At 54.0% G+C, this 21,854-nt stretch overlaps 3 protein-coding genes and 1 non-coding gene across 19 annotated transcripts; 1 reads left to right on the forward strand and 3 right to left on the reverse strand.

The window, feature by feature from the left end:
* Positions 1-27: 27 nt before the first annotated feature.
* Positions 28-3,495, forward strand: MRPS7 (mitochondrial ribosomal protein S7). Its single transcript, XM_086356109.1, has 5 exons — positions 28-370; positions 911-1,102; positions 1,208-1,271; positions 1,634-1,801; positions 2,884-3,495. Exons 1-5 carry the CDS (start codon positions 288-290, stop codon positions 3,103-3,105), a joined length of 729 nt encoding a protein of 242 aa, XP_086212235.1. The 5' UTR covers positions 28-287; the 3' UTR covers positions 3,106-3,495.
* Positions 3,398-7,994, reverse strand: MIF4GD (MIF4G domain containing). Of its 3 annotated transcripts, none has more exons than XM_086356112.1 (6): positions 7,838-7,994; positions 6,460-6,591; positions 5,204-5,313; positions 4,866-5,021; positions 4,678-4,770; positions 3,398-4,159 (listed from the first exon to the last, which is right to left on the reverse strand). In XM_086356112.1, exons 2-6 carry the CDS (start codon positions 6,539-6,541, stop codon positions 3,932-3,934), a joined length of 669 nt encoding a protein of 222 aa, XP_086212238.1. In that variant the 5' UTR covers positions 6,542-6,591; positions 7,838-7,994; the 3' UTR covers positions 3,398-3,931. The 3 variants fall into 3 exon arrangements, with proteins under 3 accessions (XP_086212238.1, XP_086212236.1, XP_086212237.1); XM_086356110.1 differs by lacking the exon at positions 7,838-7,994 and adding an exon at positions 7,488-7,596; XM_086356111.1 differs by lacking the exon at positions 7,838-7,994 and adding an exon at positions 7,383-7,596.
* An 819-nt stretch (positions 7,995-8,813) lies between these two features.
* Positions 8,814-20,222, reverse strand: SLC25A19 (solute carrier family 25 member 19). Of its 14 annotated transcripts, none has more exons than XM_086356106.1 (8): positions 20,164-20,222; positions 19,591-19,643; positions 17,141-17,310; positions 16,805-16,960; positions 15,030-15,151; positions 13,835-14,018; positions 13,058-13,188; positions 8,814-10,320 (listed from the first exon to the last, which is right to left on the reverse strand). In XM_086356106.1, exons 5-8 carry the CDS (start codon positions 15,135-15,137, stop codon positions 10,138-10,140), a joined length of 606 nt encoding a protein of 201 aa, XP_086212232.1. In that variant the 5' UTR covers positions 15,138-15,151; positions 16,805-16,960; positions 17,141-17,310; positions 19,591-19,643; positions 20,164-20,222; the 3' UTR covers positions 8,814-10,137. The 14 variants fall into 14 exon arrangements, with proteins under 14 accessions (XP_086212232.1, XP_086212227.1, XP_086212224.1 ...); XM_086356101.1 differs by having other exon boundaries at positions 15,019-15,151; XM_086356098.1 differs by having other exon boundaries at positions 15,019-15,173.
* On the reverse strand, positions 12,826-12,933 carry LOC147351068 (U6 spliceosomal RNA). The gene has a single exon (XR_015148530.1). It is a non-coding gene; the product is annotated as a U6 spliceosomal RNA (small nuclear RNA).
* Positions 20,223-21,854: the final 1,632 nt, after the last annotated feature.

The raw sequence follows: 21,854 nt of genomic DNA on the forward strand, positions 1-21,854 counted from the left end.
CAAACCTCGCGAGAACCTGAGAGAGACGAGCCGGGGCGGGGCCTGCATAGGGACCTGAGAAGACCAAGCGCCGCCGCGTAGGATCTTGCTAGGCTGCGACGGATAATGCGAGGGCGAACGTTTCCTTTTTGACTCTCCGCCTTAGACCTCGGAGTGAGAGACTCTTCAGGCCCAGATTAACAGGGTGATGCGCAGAGCTAGGACCCTACTAGCTCCTTTCCCCCGTCTTTAGTCACTCGCTCAGGCACGCCGAGGGCAGTCTCCGTGGGGTCCTGCTGGCAGCCAAGATGGCTGCCCCCACGCTGAAGGTTTCGCGAGGGTGGTCCGGCTTGGCTCTCGGCGTGCGGATAGCTGTCCTGCGGCTTCCAGGGTGAGAGAGTGGCGGGCAGCTGGGAGTCCTCTTGGGTCTTCACGGAGAGACCTGCTGGGGAGGAAAAGAGGGGGCCACAGGCAAGACTCGCAGGGACCTGGAGAGAGCCAGGGAGGCCGGGATAACTGAGTTCAATCCTCTTTAACCCCCTCCGTGAGTTTGGGTCAATCTGAAAGCTTAGTAGTTGCTCCCTGCCTGAGGAATTCTCACTTGGAACTGAAAGTGCGATCTTGTTGAAAAACTCAGAACTGGGATTTTCTTTGCTGGGAGGTGGGGGCAGAGATGCATAGGCGGATTGTCTATTTTGAAGTTCAGGAGCCTGGCCTTACTGTTGGCACTTGAGGAGCAGACTTTCCTGGCCTCTTTAGGGGAGGTCCTCCTACCTCTTGGGACAAGAGCCAGAATTACTGCAGCTCAGCTTTGGCCGGCGGTCTCCCCGCTGCTCGCTTGGCGGCGGTTTGGCATACGTGCCTATTGTTAAGTCAACCCTTTTCACTTGAGTCAGCTTTTGCCCTCTTCTTCCTCTTCCCCCCACCCCAGGCTAACCCAGGTGAGGTGGAGCCGCTATGGCCCTGAGTACCAGGATCCCCAGATTGACAAGGAATATTACCGCAAGCCCTTGGCCCAGCTGACTGAGGAGGAGACGTATGAGCGGGAGCTCAGGAAGACTCAGGTTATTAAAGCTGCCCCAGCCACGAAAACAAGCTCTGTGTTTGAAGACCCAGTGATCAGGTTAGCAGAAAACAAACTTGTTCCACAGAGTGGGACTATACGGGGGAAGGCGGAAGGATCTACAGTGACAGCCTTGGGAACCTAAACATCTTTTTCTTCTTAAAGTAAATTCACCAATATGATGATGAAAGGAGGAAACAAAATTCTGGCCAGATCACTCATGACACAGGTAAACAGTACCTCTCTCTGTCATCTTTGTTTTCCCCATAGCTTTGTGTTTGGCTTTTTTATCTTAACACAAAAAACAATGGATTCTGTACCTGTCATTAAAATGAGTTTCTCTGTATTTATATGTGGGCGTGGAGGCTTTAAGAAGTCCTACAGGAGTCAACCACTGCCGTCCCCCAGCCCCACATTACAAATGTTAGCTCATTCTTCTGTCCTGGTCCAGGGTTTTTGTTTCAGAAGTACTAAGGGAATAGTTGGGCAGCTGTAAGAACAGGATGATGGGAATAAAGGGCAGGGTCCTAGCCCAGCTGGGTGAACCCTTTAGAGACCCTGGGCATCCTCTTCCACTGTATCCCTTTGCAGACCCTGGAAGCTGTGAAAAGGAAGCAGTTTGAGAAGTACCATGCTGCTTCTGCAGAGGAACAAGCAACCATTGAACGCAACCCTTACACCATCTTCCATCAAGCACTGAAAAACTGTGAGCCTGTGATTGGGCTGGTACCCATCCTCAAGGGGGGCCACTTCTACCAGGTGCGTGGTCAGGATGGGAAAGCAGCACTGCTCGTGTGTCAAACGGTGGGGGTAGAGTGGGGGTATTTAGAGTTGGGCCAAGATTGATGGATTTTTGGGGACTGCAGAGTGCCAAGGTCTTCTCATCCCAGTCCTATGGTATAAAGATTACAGGCAGAAGATGGAAGAGAGCCAAAAAAGTATCTACATGACCTCTTTAGAAGGCCCACAGTACCTCCCCCATTGCCCCTTCTGTCCAGCATCCTGTGTCCAAGGTGTAAGTTTCTGATGGTGAGGAGCCATGTTTATGCCTCATCTTTATACATCAGTGTCTAACGTAGTGTTCGACTGACGCTTCATCACTGTTCAAATGAACTAGGTGAAGTGTTGGTCGCTCAGTTATGTCCAACTCTTTGCAACCCTGTGGACTGGGGCTTGCCCGGCTCTTCTGTCCAAGGGATTCTCCAGCCAAGGATTTTAGGAGTGGGTTGCCATTTCCTTCTCCAGATCTTCCTGACCCAGGGATTGAACTCAGGTCTTCTGCATTGCAGGCAGAAGGTGGCTTTACTGTGTGAGTCACCAGGGAAGCTAGCATTTAATTATACTTCGTTGTCATAAGTGGGTGTTCTTTCCTTTTTTTCCTTAATATATGTATTTGTTTTGTCTTTCCTTTTTCAGTGTAAACCTCACAGAGTAGAGACTTTCTCAATGCCTGTGTCCCTAGGGTCTGGCGTAGCACCTGGCACATAGTAGGGGCCTGGCAAATGATTCTTGGGACAAGAGGGACCTGTTTCTAGGCGCTCATGATCTGTGTTGGCTAAGTCATGCCAGCTGACAGGGCTTTTCCCAGTGGTGCTTTTATCAACTTGGCTGAACTCCCTTTAGAGGTGAAAAAGGCCAGTGCTCAAGAAGTGTTTGATGAATGCCTGTGATGTCTGCTGCACTGAGGTCAGCCAGGGGTGAGAGGAGCTCAGAGAGGAGCAGTCAGGCCCTCCTCCTCAGCACCCTTGCCAGGGCTGGCCCTGAGTGGACATGTGCCTACTTAAGGAGGCTGCAGTCCTAGCAAGTTCTCAGACTAACCTGCCCTGTCCCGTCTTGCCCAGGTCCCCGTTCCGCTGGCTGAGCGGCGTCGCCGCTTCCTGGCCATGAAGTGGATGATCACTGAGTGCAGGGAGAAGAAGCCCCGGCGGATGCTGATGCCGGAGAAGCTGTCTCAGGAGCTGCTGGAGGCTTTCTGCAACCGCGGCCCTGTGATCAAGAGAAAGCATGACATGCACAAGATGGCCGAGGCCAACCGCGCACTGGCCCACTACCGCTGGTGGTAGTGTGCGCGAAGAGTCGGGAAGACAGCAGCACGCTCTGCTGCCGGAAACGGTGTGAGCCTGCGGGTTAAGGGAGCCGTTCCCTCTTAAGGCCAGGCGGGCCTCCTACCAGGGACGGAGCCACACGTTTACTGCCTGTTCATCATTTCTTTGGAGGCTGGAACTCGCTCTCTCTGTCCCATCTCCTTGGAAAGAGGGGGCATACGAAGTTGGATTTCCTAAGAAACCTAGGGCTCACCCAGCCTTCTTTTCCTTCAGCTTGGGGTGGACCTTTGGGTGATATGAGAAGAAGCAATTTTAGTATCAGAAAGAGTTTATTAGAAAATTCTCGTCCTGAGCTGGTGTAACACGTGATGTGGTATTACGATTCATTAAAACCAACTGGAGGAAATACGCTCGGTTCTAAAATGGTCCTTTACAGAATGTATAAAAAGCAGTTTCTGGTGTGACTCTGCTTATCCCCTTCGATATCCCGAAGTGTCCCCACCAATGGCTCTGGGCACCCATTTTACAGATGGGGAATCTGAGGCACCAAGCTAGCTATTGCACCGGTGGTTCCACAGGGCAGTGCTTGTCAGGAGTTCCCAGGTCAGCAGTGAGGGGAGAGAAAGGCTGGTGGGACCGCAGGGCAGGTGTGCCTGTGTCTTCCCCAACCCTGGACTCGGAGGGAAGGTGCTCAGGGCAGGGCCACTGCATTAAGTGGGAAACATCTCGGGTGTTCCTGAAAGTCTGGAAGGGAAGAAGTCTTTGGCAGAGGTGAAGACTCCGCTGCCAGGTTGGAAGGTGGGCACAAGAAAGGCTGGCGCCGCTGGGGAGGAAGCCTGGAGGCCTAGTCAGAGAGCTCGCTGTAGTAATACTTGTGGGCAGCCGGGGTGGTCTTCCAGCCGGCTGCCCGGAACTCGATGATCTCCAGCAGCAGCAGCTGGGCCAGGGAGCTGAGGCCGGCTGGGAGCAGGAAGCCATCCCGGATCAGGACAAAGAGCTCATCCATGCGCTGCCCATTCATCTTCTCCAGCTGCTCCCCGACCCGATGCAGCTGCAGCACCAGGCAGTCCACCTGCAGGGGCAGCGGGAGGTGACCCCGGGCACGGCTCCGTCACACAGAGCAGCCATTTACTGAGAGCTCGCTGTGTGCCAGGCTCCAGGCTTGGCCTGTGCACACGTTTCCCCGCCTTCATCCTCACACGACCTGGTGGGCACTGTCTCTGCCTCACGTGAAAGGAACAAGCTCAAAGACTTGCCTCAGATCTCTCACCTGGGCCAGGTGGAGGAAGGCTCCGTCCCCAAACTGCTTCTCAGGCCCACTCCCCTGCCCTCCCGCCCCCCACCCCAGTTTGGTTTCTGGGCCACCAGTATCCACAGTTGCTTTCCTACTGGGAACACAGCCTCTGAACCAGGAGGTTCTAGCTGTGCTGTGTTCTGGATAAATCCCAGACCTAGCACCTGTCCTGTAACCCTGACAGGCCATGAACACCCCCACCAGGTTCCTGCCCCACAGGTGAAAGTCTCCATGGATGGGGGCAGGCATTACAAGTTGAGCCCATCTCCACAGTCTTCGGTGCCAGGGCCACTCACCTCCTCCTCCTTGCTCAGGCTGTCGGGCTGGGCCAGCCGGAAGAGGCAGTCGTAGACGGGGTTCACCAGGGCCATCATAGGCATGTTGTTCACCTGCGGGGGGAGAGCAGGAACAGAGCACTGGCTTAGTGACGCAGGAGACAGGTGGGTCGCCTCTGCTGCACGGGGTGTGGCTGGCGGGGCCTCACCCTCAGGTAGTCAAAGATGTTGCAGATAAAGGTGACGTAGCAGACCCAGCCCTGCAGGGAGCGGGCTCGAAGCTGCTCCCGAGTCTGGTACTCTTGCTGCAGCCGGTTGAGGAGTCCACGGCGGAAGACACTCTGGCCCGCTTGCTTGCTCTCTGCCTGTGAGCCAGGGAAAGGGAAGGGCAGTCCCAGGGCCCAAGCTTCCCAGGCCGAGTTCCCTGCTGTCCTCCTCCTCTCTTGCCTCTGAGGCCAGCCCTTCACATCTCTGCCCTGCTGGCCTCTGCCCACTTCAGAAGCACCTTCCTCAAAGCATCTCCCCTTCTCTACCAGCCCCACCCAACCTGAATGATGGCGTAGCACATGCGTCCTGCTTCCTTGCTGAACACACTGTCCTGCAGAGAATGGTCCACAATCACATTGGCCACTTTCTCCAAGTCCACGGCACCTGGATCTAGAGTAAAGACAGGTGGGGAGTCTAGAGCTGCTTAGTTATATACGCCTCCACCTGCTTCTAAAGGATTTGAGGTGTTCACTGACGAGCACTCCCATTATATACTTCCACTGCTGGGAAAGATTGAGGGCAGGAGGAGAAGGGGACGACAGAGGATGAGATGGTTGGATGCCATCACCGACTCAATGGACATGAGTTCAGGTAAACTCCGGGAGTTGGTAATGGACAGGGAGGCCTGGCGTGCTGCAGTTCATGGCGGCGCAGAGAGTTGGACATGACTGAACGACTGAACTGAACTGAAAGAGACCAGAAGGGGGTATTCCTCAGAGGTCCAGTGTTTAGGACTCTGCTCCCATTGCAGGAAGCGCAGGTTGGATCCCTGGTCAGGGAACTAATCCTGCAAGCCATGTAGTGTGGCCAAAAAAAAAAAAAGAGATCAGAAAACAGAGGAAACATCACACAGGAGCAGCTGCAGCCATGAGCTCCTGGTGGCCCAGAGAAAACAGGGTTGTGTGGCTGATAAAGAGTCAAAGAGCGCTCGTTTTTTTTAGGACATGTCTTTTCCTGGCACTAGGTTGAAGATGGAACACTGACAGCCATTTTACGGAAGAAAGTGTTCTTACAACACATACATGAATCCCTGACAAAAACAGGCCAGGGAGGGCCTCTCTGCAGGCTTAGCTTGGCACGCTACAGGCATTGCTAATCGTTCGCTGAGTCAAACTTCTGTCCTGAGTGCTGCGGGAGGGCCTTGGCCCAGGACAGTTAGTGGAGCTCCTCTGCCAAGCAGAACACTCCATCTTCTGTCCCACGTCAGGCAGCTCCGCATATTCAAGAGAGGGGCTGCAGCAATGCAGAAACCAGGTCCAGCGTAAGGACTTAAGGGGCAGGAACTGGGTTTTCTGTGCCTCACCCTCCTTTCCTGGGTACTTTAAAAACACTTTACAATCTGAGGGGTGACTATGATCTATGATTCATACTCCCAAATACTGGCATAAATGTCTTCCAGTTCCAGAATTATGTTGCGGACTCCTGCTCTCAGAAAGTGAAGGGAGAGGGTGGTGCATTCCCAGGGTCAGCCCAGTCCTCTGGTCCTATCCCTCTCTGGTGCTCTGGAGCCAGGCTCAGGGGGCTCCCCATGCTCACCTTTTAGAGCTGTCTTCAGCAGCTGCTGGGTCTCTGCATCAAAACACTGGATTTTATACTCCTCTTTACTGGGCTCCCCCATGACTATCCAGGTGCAGCAGCTCTTTACTGGGGTGGGACTAAGGACAGCACCTGGGTGGGGGGAGAGGCGAATGGAGAGGTCTTAGGTGTGGAACGCGGAGGCAGGGCTCTCAGCCCTATGGGCCCTGGATAGGGCTGGGCAGTCCATGGCATTCAGGGGTTGGCTGGGCGCCCACCAAGCTTGGCTTCTAGTGGAGACTGGGCACCAGCCAGGCACCTGCTGCTCAGTTAAAGAATCCTGATAGTCTCTGGGATTACACAAGAGTAAAGAGATGAAGGGTGAATGTGTCTGCCCTCGTCTGCCTCAGAGTTATTCTCAGCTGATACCAAAGCTGGGGTGGGATCGGGTGCACTGAGATGAGGGGGTGGATGCGTGGATATCAGACATTTTCCTCGCCTGTATAAGACGACCCAGAAGCTACTGGTCCGCCACGGCTCCCGGCGAGTGAGAGGGCCGGGGCTCCAGGCTGTGGGCATCTGTCCCAGCAGGGTTCGAAGCCCCTCTCCCCAACCCTCTCCCTTATGTCAGAGTCCTCACCCCAGAAAGCCCAGTCCCGGGCTGGGGCCGGCCAGAGAGCTGGGTGCCGCCTTGACTCCCCTTGTACCAGCCAGTTTCTCCCCGGGACGGACTGGTTAAACTGGCCTCCCGAGGGGCAAGAAACCTGGCCCTGCCTTCTCACGAGGGGGACAGTGCTGAGAGTCCTGAGCTCCATTCTGAGCCTTCCTCTTAAGGAGGGGGGAGCGGTGACATGGCCCCCAAAGGTGGTCCCCGCTGGAGTCTCCCCTCCGGACTCGGTGCCTCTCCCCCCGGCCAAAGGAGCGGATCTTAAGGGTCTCCAGACCTGGGCAGCTTTCCTAAGTCCGGAATGCCCTTCCCGGCGGCTCAGTGGAGCCCGCCGTCCGGTGTCCCACGAGCTGTAGGGGTGGCGAGAGAGCCGGGGACCCACCTGCCGCGTCGGCGCCGCGCCCGCGTGCCCGAAGGCCGCTCGGTCGACATCGTGCGCGCGCCCCGCGTCCGCGGCGCTGCAGGCTGGGCCGCCGGCGCCTCGCGCCGCTGAGGTCATTTCCTAGCGCTGGGGTGGGGGGGGCCCTCGGGCGGCAGGGCGGGGCCTCGGGCGGCGGGGCGGGGCCTCGGGCGGAGGGGCGGGGCCTGGGTGGGGCAGCGTACGAGCGCCCCCTGCCGGAGCCCCGACGACGCTGCCCACGCCAGCAGGCCGCGCCAGCTCAGAGGTTCCCGGCGTGGGACGGCGCAGGACGCCCGCGACCCGTGCCCCCACCGCCCCCTTCCTCTCCTCACCTCGTTCTCCCCGGGCCTGTCCGGGACCACGCCGGCTCGCAGGCGCTGGGTCGGACCTGCTCCTCGACCTGCGTGAAGCCCTCGGTCTTGAGCAGTGGCACCCACCCTGCCCCGCCCCACGCCGGGGCTGAGGTTAAAACCGGGTCAGGAACCGGGCAGGAGGAGCCTGCGGGGGGCGTGGTCCGCAGCCCGGGCGGCAGGCGCAGGGAGCAAGGTGGGAGCGCAGAGCAGACCGCAGGAGGGGCCGAACTCACAGGCGGTAGGCCCGGGCTCCACGCCCCACCGCCCCTACCCGAGGTAGAGAAGGCGAGGAAGCCGTCAGGGCTAGATCGAGTTCCACGAAGCCCCACTCCAAGTACAAACGATATTGGTAAAATAAATTGACAATCAATGAATCAACCCAAGAGAAAGGGGTCCGTTTGCCAACTTTTGGTGCCCCAGGAGTTGGGAGTGTGACCCTGACATTGAGCTTCCCCGGGGGCTCAGACGGCAAAGGATCTGCGTGCAATGCAAGAGACCCAGGTTCAATCCCTGGGTGGGGAAAGATCCCCTGGAGAAGGAAAAGGCAGCCCACTCCAGTATTCTTGCCTGGAGAATCCCATGGACAGAGCCTGGCAGGCTACAGTCCACTGGGTCACAGAGTCAGACATGACTGAGTAAACACATCCACGTCCTGACTGATGGATGAGCAAGTGCCTGGCTCAGTCTGTCCTGGTCTGGGCTTGGGGAGAGGTGTGGGCTCAGCAGCCCACACAGGGCCAGGTCGGAGGTCAACCCTGCACCGCAGGAAGGCATACAGGAGAGGCTGGGAAACTACTGCCTTTTCCTGTAGCTTGGACAAGAAAGATGTGTTGATGGTGATTTCTGTATCCAGGGCTCGCTTTTCCTGCTCACAGAGCTGCCAAAGTGGTCACCAGAAAATGGATCAAGGAAGAGAACCTCAGCTGCTGAGAAAGAAAACCAATGAGCAGAGAGCTGAAGAGAATAAAGTTTACTTCCATGGATATCAAAAAATACATTCGGACAGCGGCCCCCTTGGGCAGCCGCAAGCCTTGACTGCCAGACACCGTCTAGCCACACGTGGACCTTCATAATCAGCAACCAAGGGCATGGAGGTTCCAGGATTCCAGGTACCAGACCAGAAAGGACACGGTAATGGTGAGAACAGGCCCAGGACCCCGGGAGAGCCATGACGCTCACCCACAGCTGCTCCTCGCTGCCACCTTCCTCGGCTGTCAGTGCAAAGGCTGGAGCTAGAGCCGAGGTGAGGTCAGGGGAGCAGTCCTGCGCGGGGCTCCCCCTGCACAGCCAACCTCTAGGGCCATGCTTCCCAGGGGTGGTTTTTCTGTGACTCTCTTCTCCTTTCGTACCACTGGCTGTGTCTAGACTGTGGGTTCCTGTGCCTGGCAACTGCCTGGGCACCGGGGGTCCCCACAGCAGGCGGCCTGCTCAACCCCTTCCTGCAGGCCATGCTGGACCCAGGAGCTCACAAGCAGGCAGCTGATGCCCACTGGCCCAGCCTAAGCTCCCACCCACTCAGGAGGGCTAACCCAGCCTCCAGCAAGAGAGTGATCCTGGGAGACTGAGGCAGAGGGCTGCTGCCTTTACCCACACCCCCGCCCCGTCAGCACACCCCCACTGCCAGTGGCGCCGCTGGGATCAGCTTTCCCTAGAGGCCCACGGGCTGGGACCAGTCCCACCCAGGGAGAGAACAGCCTGAGCGGTGCCTTTATAGACATGGAGATCTGAGTATGGTGGAGTTTTTACATAAAGAGACCAATTCAGCTACTTCTAGGATTCTTCCCCTAGAACTAGAAACAGAGCTGCCTGAGGGACACAACTGCAGAGCAAAGTAGAATGCAGGGAAGGCAGGGCTCCCTTCCTCCAGCTTTGGGAGGAGGGATGTGATTTGGTAGGGAAGGTGGAGGGGAAAGACTGCTTTCAGCTTTAACGTCTATTAAATAGGTGGTGGGAGTAAGCGTGGGGACCCTGTACGGGGCCCAGTCCCAGCCTCACGCTCACCCTGCGGCCCCGCTCAGAGTCAGGAGGGCTCTCTGGGCAGCTGGGCTCAGCAGGTGGGCAGCTGCTGCCCCCAGTGTCTGCCAGACAGAGGACGAACGTCCAGCTCCTCCTGATGGGCCTCCCGGTGCCCTTCCAGTGGAATCCCAATGGCTCTTCGTGCCCGAGACAGCTGTCCTGGAGGGAAGGACCAGGCAGCGCCTCTCTGTGCAACAGGAGACCGTTGATCGAGCCTACTTCCAGGAGGGGAAGACCACAGGCCACCCTTCCTGCCCTCGAGGCTAGCTGTCTGCCTTCCTCATGTGATGGAAGAAGTTACAGAAGAGCTCGTACCAGAAGAATACCAAGCCAGTGGAGAGGGCGGCCTTCAGCAGGCTGGGGGACAGGCCTTTGAAGCAGCCCTGTGCACCCTCCTCTCGCAGCACCTGCCCGGCGCAGTCCAGGAGGCCCTTGTAGCTCCGCACCTGGGGAGAGGAAGGGTACCCTGGTTGAGGAGAGAGCAGGGGGTGGACACGTGGATGTGAGCTCTGTTCTTCTGTCAACACAGGGCCTGGCACATTCAAGCTCCCAGCAGATAGCTGCTGGAAGAAGGAATGAATGCCAAGAAGACGGAAGAAGTGAACCTCATTCTTTCTCTTCCAGCTGGGCTAATTCAGGCTTCACAGAGGAGGGGCGTGGAAATCAGCACTGGACAGAGCTCCTTTTTGCCGGGGAAGTTCCCACGGACTGAGGCTCTTAAGGACCCAGTGAGAGCTCTGGACCCTCTTCCCAGAGGTGCTCTGACCGTGTGCCCCATCACTCCCTGCCCACCTTGGGCAGTAGATCTGAATCTGGTCCTTGTGAGCTCTGAGCCTGACAGGTGTCACCAGGCTGGCCACCTCCACTTGACCACAGACAGCTGCTGTGTCCCTAAGACACAGCTCGGCTCAAGCCTTGCTCAACCCCCAAAGCTCCAGGAACTCCCGACGATGATGATGAAGAATCCAGTCCAAGCCACGTGGCCTGGTGTTCAGGGCCTTCCACCATTCGGCCTCAGCATCCCTCCCTGATCTGCCTTTATCGCCCACTGGTCCACTCACACGGCCCCCCTCCAGCCACGCCCACTCACACTACATCTCCGTTGGGAGCAGGGCCTCCCTCCTGTGTCCTGGTCTCTCACCAGCTCTCCCTGTCCAAATTCAAACCATCTCTTCAAACCAAGTTGGTAAGTGGAAAGAGGAGGTTATAAAACCTTGTGTACAACCCCATTTTTGTTAAAATGTCCACGTTTTCTTCTGCAAAGAAACAAAACAGCAGCGTGGATGGACCCAGGGGGTGTTATGTTATGCTTAGTGAAATAAGTCAGAGAAAGGGAAATGGTGTGTGTTATCACCAATGTGTGGAATCTAAAAATATAAACTACTGGTAACTAGAGGGACGCGGGGAGGAGCAGGCGAGGGGCAGGGGATTAAGAGGTACAAACAAACCCCTATAAAATAAATTACGTGGGACCTCCCTGGAGGTGCAGTGGTTAAGACCATGCTTCCACTGCAAGCGGTGCGGGTTTGATCCCTGGTTGGGAAACAGATTCCACGCAGAGCCAAGAAATAAATAAATAAGCAACAAGGATATACTGTGCAGCACAGGGAAATGTCGCCATTATTTTATAATTAAGTGGAATATAAACTATAAAAATGTTGAATCACTACACTATACACCTGAAACTAACTTAGTATTGCAAATTGAGTATACTTCAATAAGAGAAAGAGAGGGGGGAAAGGAAGGGAGACAGAGAAAGAGAGGAAAGAAGAGAGAGAACTACTACAGCTAAAGGTTCTGTGTGATCCTCTCGGGGTGGGTGGTGTTGGATTTACCTGGGATTTTATCTTCCTTTTTGTCTAACATCTCTGAAGATTTCTACAAAGAAACTGTACCATAATTTGTAAACCCACTTCTTTCTCCCTGAGTAAGGCGTGCACTCTTCCCTTCCTGACTCCCATTCCATGCCCTCTCGCTCCTCTGCCGTCTGTCAGTCACGTTGTGCTGTGACATCTTCTTGCTGTGACATCCCAGGGTCCCAGGTTCCAGAGGGAAAAGCCCAGAAGTCACCCAGCCCTGCCTTCCACCCCGCACCGCCCCACTGCCTACCACCCTGGCCTTTCACAAAATCAGCGCGCCACAAGGAGCAGATGAAAACCCAGTATGTGAAAATCGAAGCAGATTAAGGAATGACTATTAACATTACAGAATTACCCACAACGGGGCTTCTCTGATGGCAAACCCTTCTAGTGCATTTAAAATATAATTTAGTTGGTCAGATTTAATTCACCCCTATCCTGGGACATCTACAGCATAAAGCAAAGAACCCCATACACCAGTATGAACCTGCTTCTCTGTGTTCTTTATATCTTGGGGACCTTTCTTATGTGAGTAAACTCTTGGTCCCCAAACGAACCGCACGCTTGTAAGACAGAGGCTGAGTGCGCCTTCCCTCACGTCTCTGCATGGTGCCCGACACACGCAGGGCTTTGCCCGTGGCTTCCATGTGCTCAGGGGTCCCCGGTGCGAGGTTAAATTAGACAAGACAAATCTAAACATAAAAATCCTTCTCCGCTCTTTGGCCACCCTCTCCCTGCACTGTGCATCACGTTATCTGTATTTTGTGTTGACCAGACCTTTCCCATCGGCGGGAATACCTGCCCAACCATAGACAGCAACATTCTCCCAGCATTGACAAGGCAACTCCTTAAAGACAACGTTCCTTCTTGATCTCGTAAGGGGTCACATGACCCGCTACGATGGTGCTTAGATCCGGATTATGTAAACTGTCAATAATATTTGATGCACAGCCCTCTGTCTCAAAAAAAACTTAACCTAAACTGTGTCTCAACATCCAGCAGGCAGGACAGTTCTCAGAGCTTTCTGAGATGCTCCTCCTGGGTTATAATCCTCAAATTTTCCAATTCTCTCTTAGATCGAATTTTTTTTTTTTAAATCCAGAGCACTGCATGAATTTGTGTGTCACCCTTGCTCAGGGGCCATGCTGATCTTCTCTGGATCCGTCCAATTTTAGTGCATGTGCTCCCCAAGGCGAGCACTGATTACATTTCCATGGACACCAGGGCCAGGCTGGGGGTGAGAGGGCTGGGGGAACTGACCCTTGCTCCTTCACATGCCCGGTGGGCGGCCAGGATCAGAGCTGTCTGCGGGGGTACGGCTCACCTGGCCAAAGGAGGCTCGGGCCTGCTCAAACCCTCCAACCTGCAGCCGTTTCTTAAAGAGGTCCAGCGGGTACGTGAGAGTCTTGCTGATGACGCCAGCTCCGCTGCCACAAAGCAGGTTTTTGAAGTTCCCTGGACCAGAGATGTGGGATGGAGTGGGGAGAAAGGAGAGAAATGCAATCTAAGGTAAACGTCAAGGTTATACCTTCTAATTCGGGGCCTTAAAACAAAACCCTACAGGCATCTTCGATCTCAGAATTTAACCCAGGAGAGAGAGAACCAGACGCGGTCCCTTTCATCAAGGATGGCGGGCGGTGGACTGCAGGCTGGACAGGCTGGTGGCAGAAGGGGCGTGAGCCCGGAACACGCGTCGCCCCAGCGGGAGGCATTCGGGGCCTGCAGGCTCTGCCACGTGACCTGGGTCATGCTCGGGAGGGAACAGGATGCCTGTGCCCCTCCCTGGCTTCCCCAAATGAAAACCAAACCAAACACTAAACAAAACCAGGCTGTCTGCAAGTTGGACCTTGGACAAAAATGAAAACCATGACCGGTGGCCAGAGATAACAGTGGCGAGAGCCGAGAGAAACAAAGTAATCTGTGAGTGAACGGATTTGTTTTGCTGGCGGCACTAGAGCGGGGGGTTCAGAGGTCTGCGGTGTTCCTAGCTGCTGGAGGAAAGCCTTCCTTCCTACGTGACTCAGAAAGAGATGCTATGGCTGGGGAGTGGGGTGGTGGGGGAGTGAGACCCAGATCCCCTTTCCCGGGAGGGTGGTCTCACCGTTTTTCTTGCCTTCGGCCGGCAAGGCCCACTCGTAGGCGTGCTTCAAGGAGCTGTAGATGGAGAACTGGAACCCCGCGTAGGGGAAGATGGCGATCAAGGTGGGGTTCAGGCCTTTGTAGAAGACCAAGGGGCCTTCGGTCCTGTACATGGTCACCACGGCGTCTCGCAGGGTTTTATAGACCTGGACACCACACGTGTGATGAACGAGGTTATTTCAGCCCGAAAACCCAGCCCGCCAGGTATATTTCCCCGAGCCTAGAAACCAGCTACCAGGGGTGTTACTTCTCCCGCCACGACGACAAAGAAAATGCTGGGCCAAAACTCCCAGGGTGGGATTGCCCAGCGGCTCCCCTTCCGGCTATTTACACCATGGGCTTCCCAAGGAGTGCACAGAAACGTGCGGGACTGCGAAAGGTATGAAATCCACCTTGGATGATTCACAGCGTGCGTGCCTGCAAGCTCAGTCCCACCTGACTCTTTTGTGGCCCCATGGACTCTAGCCCGCCAGGCTCCTCTGTTTATGGGATTTTCCAGGCAAGAATACAGAAGTGGGCAGCCATTTCCTTCTCCAGGGGATCTTCCTAACCCAAGGATTGAACCCGAGCCTCCTGCACTGGCAGGCGGATTTTGTACCACTGAGCAACCAGGGCAACCCATGCATATACTTAACCCTTCTTAAACTGTCAAAATGCAATCTTCATGCATGGAGATCACGGACGGTTTTTTTTTAAGTATACTTCTGTTCGACATATATTCTATATATTCTTTGCAGGGGTCCAGTGGGGCTGACTCTGCCTGCCTGTGGGGACCACAAGGCACCGCACTGACCAAGGGGGACTGATGGAAAAGTCTGCCCCAGGCAGGGAGGCCCTCTTCACACTTGCTCCCAGATGCTGGCAGCTATACTGAAGGCTTTCGCCTTCGGAACTTGCACGAAAGGGCTGGGCCTCAGAGGAAGGCCATTTGGTATTTGTTCTCTTTCCCCGCCAGGTTCTGCGTCCCCTCAGGAGGCTGTGAGCACCTTGTCTGGTGCTGAGAGCAGCCACAGTTTCGGGGACAGGCTGAAGGGCCTGAAGACCCCCGCTCCTCTCCCCCAGCTTTGTTCCCTCTAAGGAAAAGGGCCCCCACCCTGGCACACCCCCCCATCGCTCAGGCACCCCTTTTCTGACCTGGCCACTCACCCTGGGCTCACCCTGAGCTGCAAAGCGGGTGCGCAGCACGTCCACGGGATGCACAGCGAGGGTGGCCACGCAGGCGGACAGGCCGCCGCACAAGAAATGCACGGAGAAGTCGCGGGCATCGCGCACGCTGGCCCTGTGCACCAGCTCAGTCAGCACTTCAAACGACAAAAACTGCAAGGGTGCGTGGCAGTGTCATGGACAAACAGCCCCGGACGCTTCCCCTCCACCCGTGACCAGGAGACGCTCTCCTTGAGCAGGGACAGAATTCAATAAACATGGAACCTGTGCCCTTTCACTCTGAGCAGAGCCAAACACCCAAGGGCTAAAGAAATATGCGAGGGAGTTTTTATATCAGAAAACTCTACTCAGAAACTAGACTGTGAGTTGTCTAAAGTAACGGACAAGAGTTCACGATTTTAGACTTATCTCTGACATCCTTCAGCAGCTAAGAATTGGAGGGTATTTTTTAAGTGGCTGAACAATGAATTCTATATTCAGCTCCTGGCATCATTCTATCATCTTGGATGCAAGTTAAAATAAACAAGCACATAAGGGAGCAAAAAAAAAAAGAAAATTCTACTCAGGAATTCCCCGGAGGTCCAGTGGTTAGGACTCAGTGCTCTAGCTGCCATGGCCCTGGGTTCAATCCCTGGTTGGGGACCTAGGATCCTGCAAGCCACAGAGTGAGACCAAAAAAAGAAAGAAAAAGAAAGGAAAGAAAATTCTATTCATCACTTAGTTTCCTGACAACTGAGAAAAGATGGCCATTGTCTGATTCTAGGCTGGGCACCCTTTCAGTGCAGCGAGCCGTGACCCTGGAGCTGAAATTCCATTGGGAGAATTCCATACATTACATATTCCATGGTGGAAGCCCCCCTTGGGCTCAGATGCTTCTCTATCCAACTCGCAGAAGCTCGGGGTGCTGAGAGCACATGTCGCTGCATGAACCCACCAGCATGCAGCATCCGTGCGCTGGCTCAGGGCGAGAGCTGCAGAGCATGTGACCTGAGCGACCCCTGTGATGTCACAGGAAGAACAGGCAGGGCAGCTCTGCTGCTGGCCGCCGGGCTGGGAGTCCTGGCTCGGCCACTTTCCACCTAGCGACTTTGGCTGGGCTAATTACTTACGCTCTCTTGGCTTCTGTAAAATGGGGGTGACAACAGAGCCTACCAAAGGACTGTTGTGAGACAGCGGAAGTGACGCGCTTTCCCAGGCCCCCAGTTAGCATGGTGCAGGGCTGGCTATCTCATCACCACCTCTGTACAACTACAGACTACACGCTGAGGGTAAACCGGCACTCAGCTGAACAATGCGAACAGACGAGAAGCCTGGACCCGGAGCCTAGCCTCGCCACCTATGGGCTGTGTGGCCTCAGGCAGCTCGCTCAGCTTCTCTGTGAGCCATGAAATGCCTGCTGCACCTTCCTCACGGCGCTGCCGGGAAGTTCACAGGAAGCACAGACGTGAAAATGCTACTTTAAAAAATGAAAAGTGTTTGTACTGCCATCTGCCAAGCCCCTCTGGGCCTGGCATCAAGACAGTCTTCTGGACGCAATGCCTCATGTTCTGTGGGTGCCAAGTCCCCAGGCTTGGGAGACGTGGGGAAGGGGATGCTTCTGGTCTATGTCTTCCATTTGCCAGGTAGCTTCCCCACCAAGGCAAGTGGGAAGTGTGTGACTACCTCCTGTTGCCTTACCCCGGGCGGCTCGGGTGCCCACCCTACCACCCCCGGTTCCCCCATTGTGCAACGTGACTCCAGAGGCCTGGCCGCTTCCCCTGCCACCTACTTGGACAGCTCCATAGCCTATGGAGAGAAGCTGGGCTGGGATGTGCCCTTTCCAGAACGCTGTTGGGCCCTCCTCTTGCAAAATCTGTCTCCCGGCCTGCAGGATTCCGTGGTATTTTGCATTGGGGTCACTGCGAGACAGGCGCTCAATCTGAAGCTAGGTATCAAAATGGAAATGGTCAGGATGATGGGGGTGGGCGGGGGTGGGCAGGAGGAATTTCAGAGATGGCAATAAAGCGCTTCTCCTTCACAAAACTCCAAGCCCCAGGAGCTGCTTTGGCAAAAGAGAGTGAATTGGTCCTCCAGCCCATTACACGGATAACACAGGAAAGGGTACCTGGAAGCGGATTTTGATGACGTCCAAGGGGCTGATCAGCACCCGAGTGACAAGTCCGGACACAGACCCAGCCACGGCCACTTCAACATTGGAGATATCCCTGTCGTCTGCTTTGGGGTCATAGCCCACCATCCCTGCCTCTGGCCCATGCAACGTCCATCAGCTTCAAGCTAAACGGGAGAGAGAAAGAATAAACACTAGAGCAAGTGCTTAGGGTCCCTGCTCACACTCGCCAGAGCAGCCCTCCTGAAACAACCCCCCAAAGCAGAGCCCACATCCTCTCCTTATCCTGCTTTATTCTTCTTTAGAGCATTTACATACTGAACATTGATTCTATCCATCTGTTTCTTGCCTCTCCTCCCCACTAGAATTCGAGCCACTCTTTTGCAAAAGAGAAACAGCAAGATATACATGCACTCAATTGGTAAAGAATCCGCCTGCGATGCAGAAGATCTGAGTTCGATCCCTGGGTTGGGAAGATCTCCTGGAGGAGGGAATGGCTACCCACTCCAGTATTCTGGCCTGGAGAATTCCATGGACTGTATAGCCCATGGGGTCACAAAGAGTCCGACACGACTGAGTGACTTTCACTGTACCAACGTATAAAGAATGGGGGAAAGTCTGCAAGGACACACACCCCGACAGGCTGGTGAGGTTACCTCTGGGGGAGAGCTGGCAAGGGAAGAGGGAGGCCAGGTCTCCCTTCTTCTATATGGACTGAATTCATTATGCCCCACCCCCAGCCTCCCAAGCCCCAGTTAAAACAAAATATAAAAGGATTTCCAAAGAGACTTCAGGGCCTCCCTGGTGGCTCACTGGTAAAGAATCTGCCTGCCAGTGCACGAGACATGGGTTCGATCCCTGATCCGGGAGGATCCCACATGCCGAGGAACAGCTAGGCTGGCGCACCACAACTTCCGAGTCTGTGCTCTAGAGCCTGGGAGCTGCAACTCCTGAGCCCATGGGCCGCAATGGCTGAAGCCCCTCGCCCTAGAGCCCGCTCTCCACAAGAGAAGCCACTGCAGTGAGCAGCCCACACCTGGCACTGCTCACTGCAAGCAGATAAAGCCCACGTGCAGCAATAAAGACCCAGCACAGCCAAAAATTAAGTATATAAAATAAACAATTATTTAAAAAAGAGAGAGAGACTTCAGAATTAACCTAGTTCTTGAATACCTTGTGGCAAGGCTGGTAAAGAATCCGCCTGCAATGTGGGAGACCTGGGTTTCATCCCTGGGTTGGGAAGATCCCCTGGAGAAGGGAAAGGCTCCCCACTCTGAGCGACTCGCTTTCACTTTTGAATACTTTTAGGAACAGGAGAGTCAGGGTGCACAGTGACCCCCTCCACCCTGCTATTGTTTCTTTTTCTCCTTTCATCTTCCCAAGTCCTCACTTTTCTGAAACTACCAAAATAGCACTCCAATCCATCCTTAAAATTAACAAGGCACATCCATGGGGCTCGACTGGCAAGGTATTGTAAAATAATATCTTATTCAAGGTCTAATGCGGGACTTCCCCAGCAGTCCAGTGGTTAGGACTCGGCACTTTCACAGCTGGGGCCCAGGTCTGATCGCTGATTGGGAACTAAGATCCTGCAAGCCTTGCAGCATGGAAAAAAAAAAAAAAAACCCAAAATACTAATGGTATGAAACCTCCCACCCCCTGCCAGAAATGTGCCTGCCCCTTGGTAACTTTTCCCCAGACCCTCAAAGGAGACCTCGGTTTTCCCATCAAGTACTCTTTGATGCTAACTCAAGCTGCGACTCCCAGGGCACCTGTGAGGAGCAGTTTAAATGTGAAGCAGGTGAATGAGAGACACAGTCTCTCCACAGGTCACCCAGAGACTGCTCGGGTCACACAGAACACTGTCAGTTCCCTGCTGTCAGGGAGGGAAGGTGCATTTCTATAAATAAGTAGCTCTGCATAGCTGGTCATAATCTTAAACCTCAGATCAAGAAGCCTGAGTTCAAATTTCTGATTCGCTCACGTACCGTGGGCAGGTTTATTTAACCTAGGCTCAGTTTTTCTTCTGGAAAATGGGAATGACAGTGGCCCCGCCTAACGAGATTCCTGGGAGGATCATGCAAGATACTATATATGATGCTGCTAAGTCTCTTCAGTCGTGTCTGACTCTGTGCGACCCCACAGAAGGCAGCCCCCCAGGCTCCCCCGTCCCTGGGATTCTCCAGGCAAGAACACTGGAGTGGGTTGCCATTTCCTTCTCCAATGCATGAAAGTGGAAAGTGAAAGTGAAGTCGTTCAGTCCTGTCCGACTCTTAGCGATCCCATGGACTGCAGCCTACCAGGCTCCTCAGCCCATGGAATTTTCCAGGCAGGAGTACTGGAGTGGGGTGCCATTGCCCTGACTATATATGATAAGCTCTATCAAAAAGGTTAAAGTCTTACACACGTGAAAGGGCTTGCTGAATACAATTCATTAGTGGCCTTACTTTTTCTGCTTGCTCAGAATTTCCTTCTTGTACCAAAAAGCCTTGATATTTATCTAGAGACAAAATAAACATGAAACATGATTATAAGCATGATATAATAAAGTATCAGATGGTGGGAGGGGTGCCTTGGAGTGAACAAAGGCAGGTGTGTGTGTGGGGTGGGTGTGTGTCTGCTTTCGCCACGCCGTTTTCACTGCGGGAGCCCCTGGGGTTCAGATATGCAGGAGCCCCGCGGTAAGCGCGTGTGCCCCTGAGCCCACGTGCTCAGCCGAGGGTCTCTACAGATGTCCCCGCGTATGGACACCGGTGTCCACATGTGCTCCAGGGCTTGTGTTTGTACCCCGGCTCCAAGAAAACGCCCGCGAGGCGTGCACCCGACTGTACAGACAGGTGCCCCGGGTGTGTCCAGGGTTAAGCTTCCTGCGTCCCTGAAGATGCTTCTCAGGTCAGACGCCTCACGTGTGGGCACGGCCCCCGCCCCCGCGTGAGTACCTGCGCGTGTGGTCGCCCCCAGGGAATGAGGGTGCAAGTCTCCAAGCGGACAGCGAGAGGGCGGAGGCAGAGGTCACTCACCGGGCTGAGAGGGCGCGGCTCCTGTCGCTCGTCTCTCCCCCCTCGCGCAGTCTAACAGTAAAACTTAACTGAGCTTGGCGGTAACTGACGGGTTTCCAGGCCAATCACAGCACAGCTTCCGACAGACGCTAAACCAATGGTTGTACTGGCGCCCCCCCTAACCCCCCGATAAACGCCTATTGCAAGGAGTTGCTGGGTAGTGTAGTCCTCTGCGACCAAGGCCGGCCCTTGCGAGGCGCAGAGCCTATGGGAGATGTAGGCCCTCGGCGCGCGCGTGCGCAAACGTCTCCCTCGCGTTCGAGGAAGGCGGGTCCAGAAGCCCGGCTGCGCCTGAAGAGGTCGCCGTGCCGAGTCCGGCGTGTGCCTAGGGTCAGACTGCTGGCGGGCGGAAGTTTAGGGCGCGCTGGACTTGACCCGCATTCGTCAAAAGTATCTTATTTCCAGTTCCCGGATACTGTAAACTTGGAAAAGATGGCGGGAAGTTTAGCAAAAGCCTGGGGGAAAGAACAGATGAGTTTTTAAGACCGGGACGAGGACGGCAAGAACACGGAGATTTTGTTTTCCCCCTAGGGTTTATTATGAGTGAAAGGGTTAGTCGCTCAGCTCATTATGAAAATAATATAAAAATATATAGCCATAATACAGACAATGTAGAAATGAAGGAGGAAATGACTCACCCTACCACTCTCACCCAAGTAGCATCAGCATTTTGCAGGACAGTCTTTCTTCCCTATTTTCAAACGGTGTTTTTCACATTAGCGCAATAATTTTGATGCACAGTTAAAAAACATTTTTATTGCACAATGTAAAACTGTTGTGGGGAATTTCCCTGGCAGCCCAGTGGTTAAGACTCCACACGCTTCCAATGCAGGGGGCATGCGTGAACTAAGATCTGGCACCTGGGGAGGCAAGCGAGCAAGCAAATAAATTCATACATATACAAAAGTAGAGAGAACAGCCCGATGAACCATCATAGAGTCAGTACTCAACTTCAACAATTAACCAATTCCTGGTCAGTCTCCTTTTCCTCTATATCTGCACCTAAGTGGTGCTGTTACTGAGTCTAAAAATTAATTGATTCCCTAATACCTTCCAAAGGTTATTAATCAATGAGTTTATTATTGTCATTATGAATACGTATTTTGTATCTATCATTATGAACACATAGATTTGTGTCTATCAGTCTGAACACTGTATTACTGTTTGTCCTTTTTCAATCCACTGTGATTTCCATCCACAGTAATTATTATCCTAATTGATACTCATATTTTCCCATCGTTGGCCAGTGGGTGCCTATTTAAGTTGGAACCTGAATCTTTTTGACACACCGACTAGTTTCCTTGTTTTCTGGCATGACAAAGCGTTCTAGGCTCCTCACAATTTTCTGCACAGCTTTATTGAGGTGTAACAGACATACAGTTGACACGTTTCCAAAGTGAACAATTTTATGTTTTGACCTGCAGTGTACATTACCATGAGAGAGTGAACATACATCCATTGCCTTCAACGATTCCTCATGCCTCTTTACGATCCCTCCCCCTTGCCCTCTTTTGTCAGTTCCCAAGCAATCTCTGATCTGCTTTCTGTTAGTTTGCCATTTTATAGAGTTCCATATAAATGGAATTATACATGACATGACGTTCTTTTTGTCTGGCTCCTTTCCCTCAGTATAATTATCTAGAGATTCATCC

This window comes from Bos grunniens, chromosome 19 (assembly GCF_055505025.1).
Source record: "Bos grunniens cultivar Pamir isolate PY7600 chromosome 19, Bosgru_T2T1.0, whole genome shotgun sequence".
Classification (NCBI taxonomy): Eukaryota; Metazoa; Chordata; class Mammalia; order Artiodactyla; family Bovidae; genus Bos; species Bos grunniens.

Coding starts and splice junctions, on each gene's coding strand:
- MRPS7 (XM_086356109.1), top strand. CDS start 288: ATGGCTGCCCCCACGCTGAAGGTTTCGCGAGGGTGGTCCGGCTTGGCT. Junction 1,272..1,633: donor CCAGATCACTCATGACACAG/GTAAACAGTACC, acceptor ATCCCTTTGCAG/ACCCTGGAAGCTGTGAAAAG. Junction 1,802..2,883: donor AGGGGGGCCACTTCTACCAG/GTGCGTGGTCAG, acceptor CGTCTTGCCCAG/GTCCCCGTTCCGCTGGCTGA.
- MIF4GD (XM_086356112.1), bottom strand. CDS start 6,541: ATGGGGGAGCCCAGTAAAGAGGAGTATAAAATCCAGTGTTTTGATGCA. Junction 4,771..4,865: donor ACATCTTTGACTACCTGAGG/GTGAGGCCCCGC, acceptor CTCCCCCCGCAG/GTGAACAACATGCCTATGAT. Junction 4,160..4,677: donor GCCTGAGCAAGGAGGAGGAG/GTGAGTGGCCCT, acceptor CTGCCCCTGCAG/GTGGACTGCCTGGTGCTGCA.
- SLC25A19 (XM_086356094.1), bottom strand. CDS start 17,272: ATGGTGGGCTATGACCCCAAAGCAGACGACAGGGATATCTCCAATGTT. Junction 14,019..15,018: donor CAGCTCAGGGTGAGCCCAGG/GTGAGTGGCCAG, acceptor TGTGGTGTCCAG/GTCTATAAAACCCTGCGAGA. Junction 13,189..13,834: donor GGCCGAAGGCAAGAAAAACG/GTGAGACCACCC, acceptor TCTCTGGTCCAG/GGAACTTCAAAAACCTGCTT.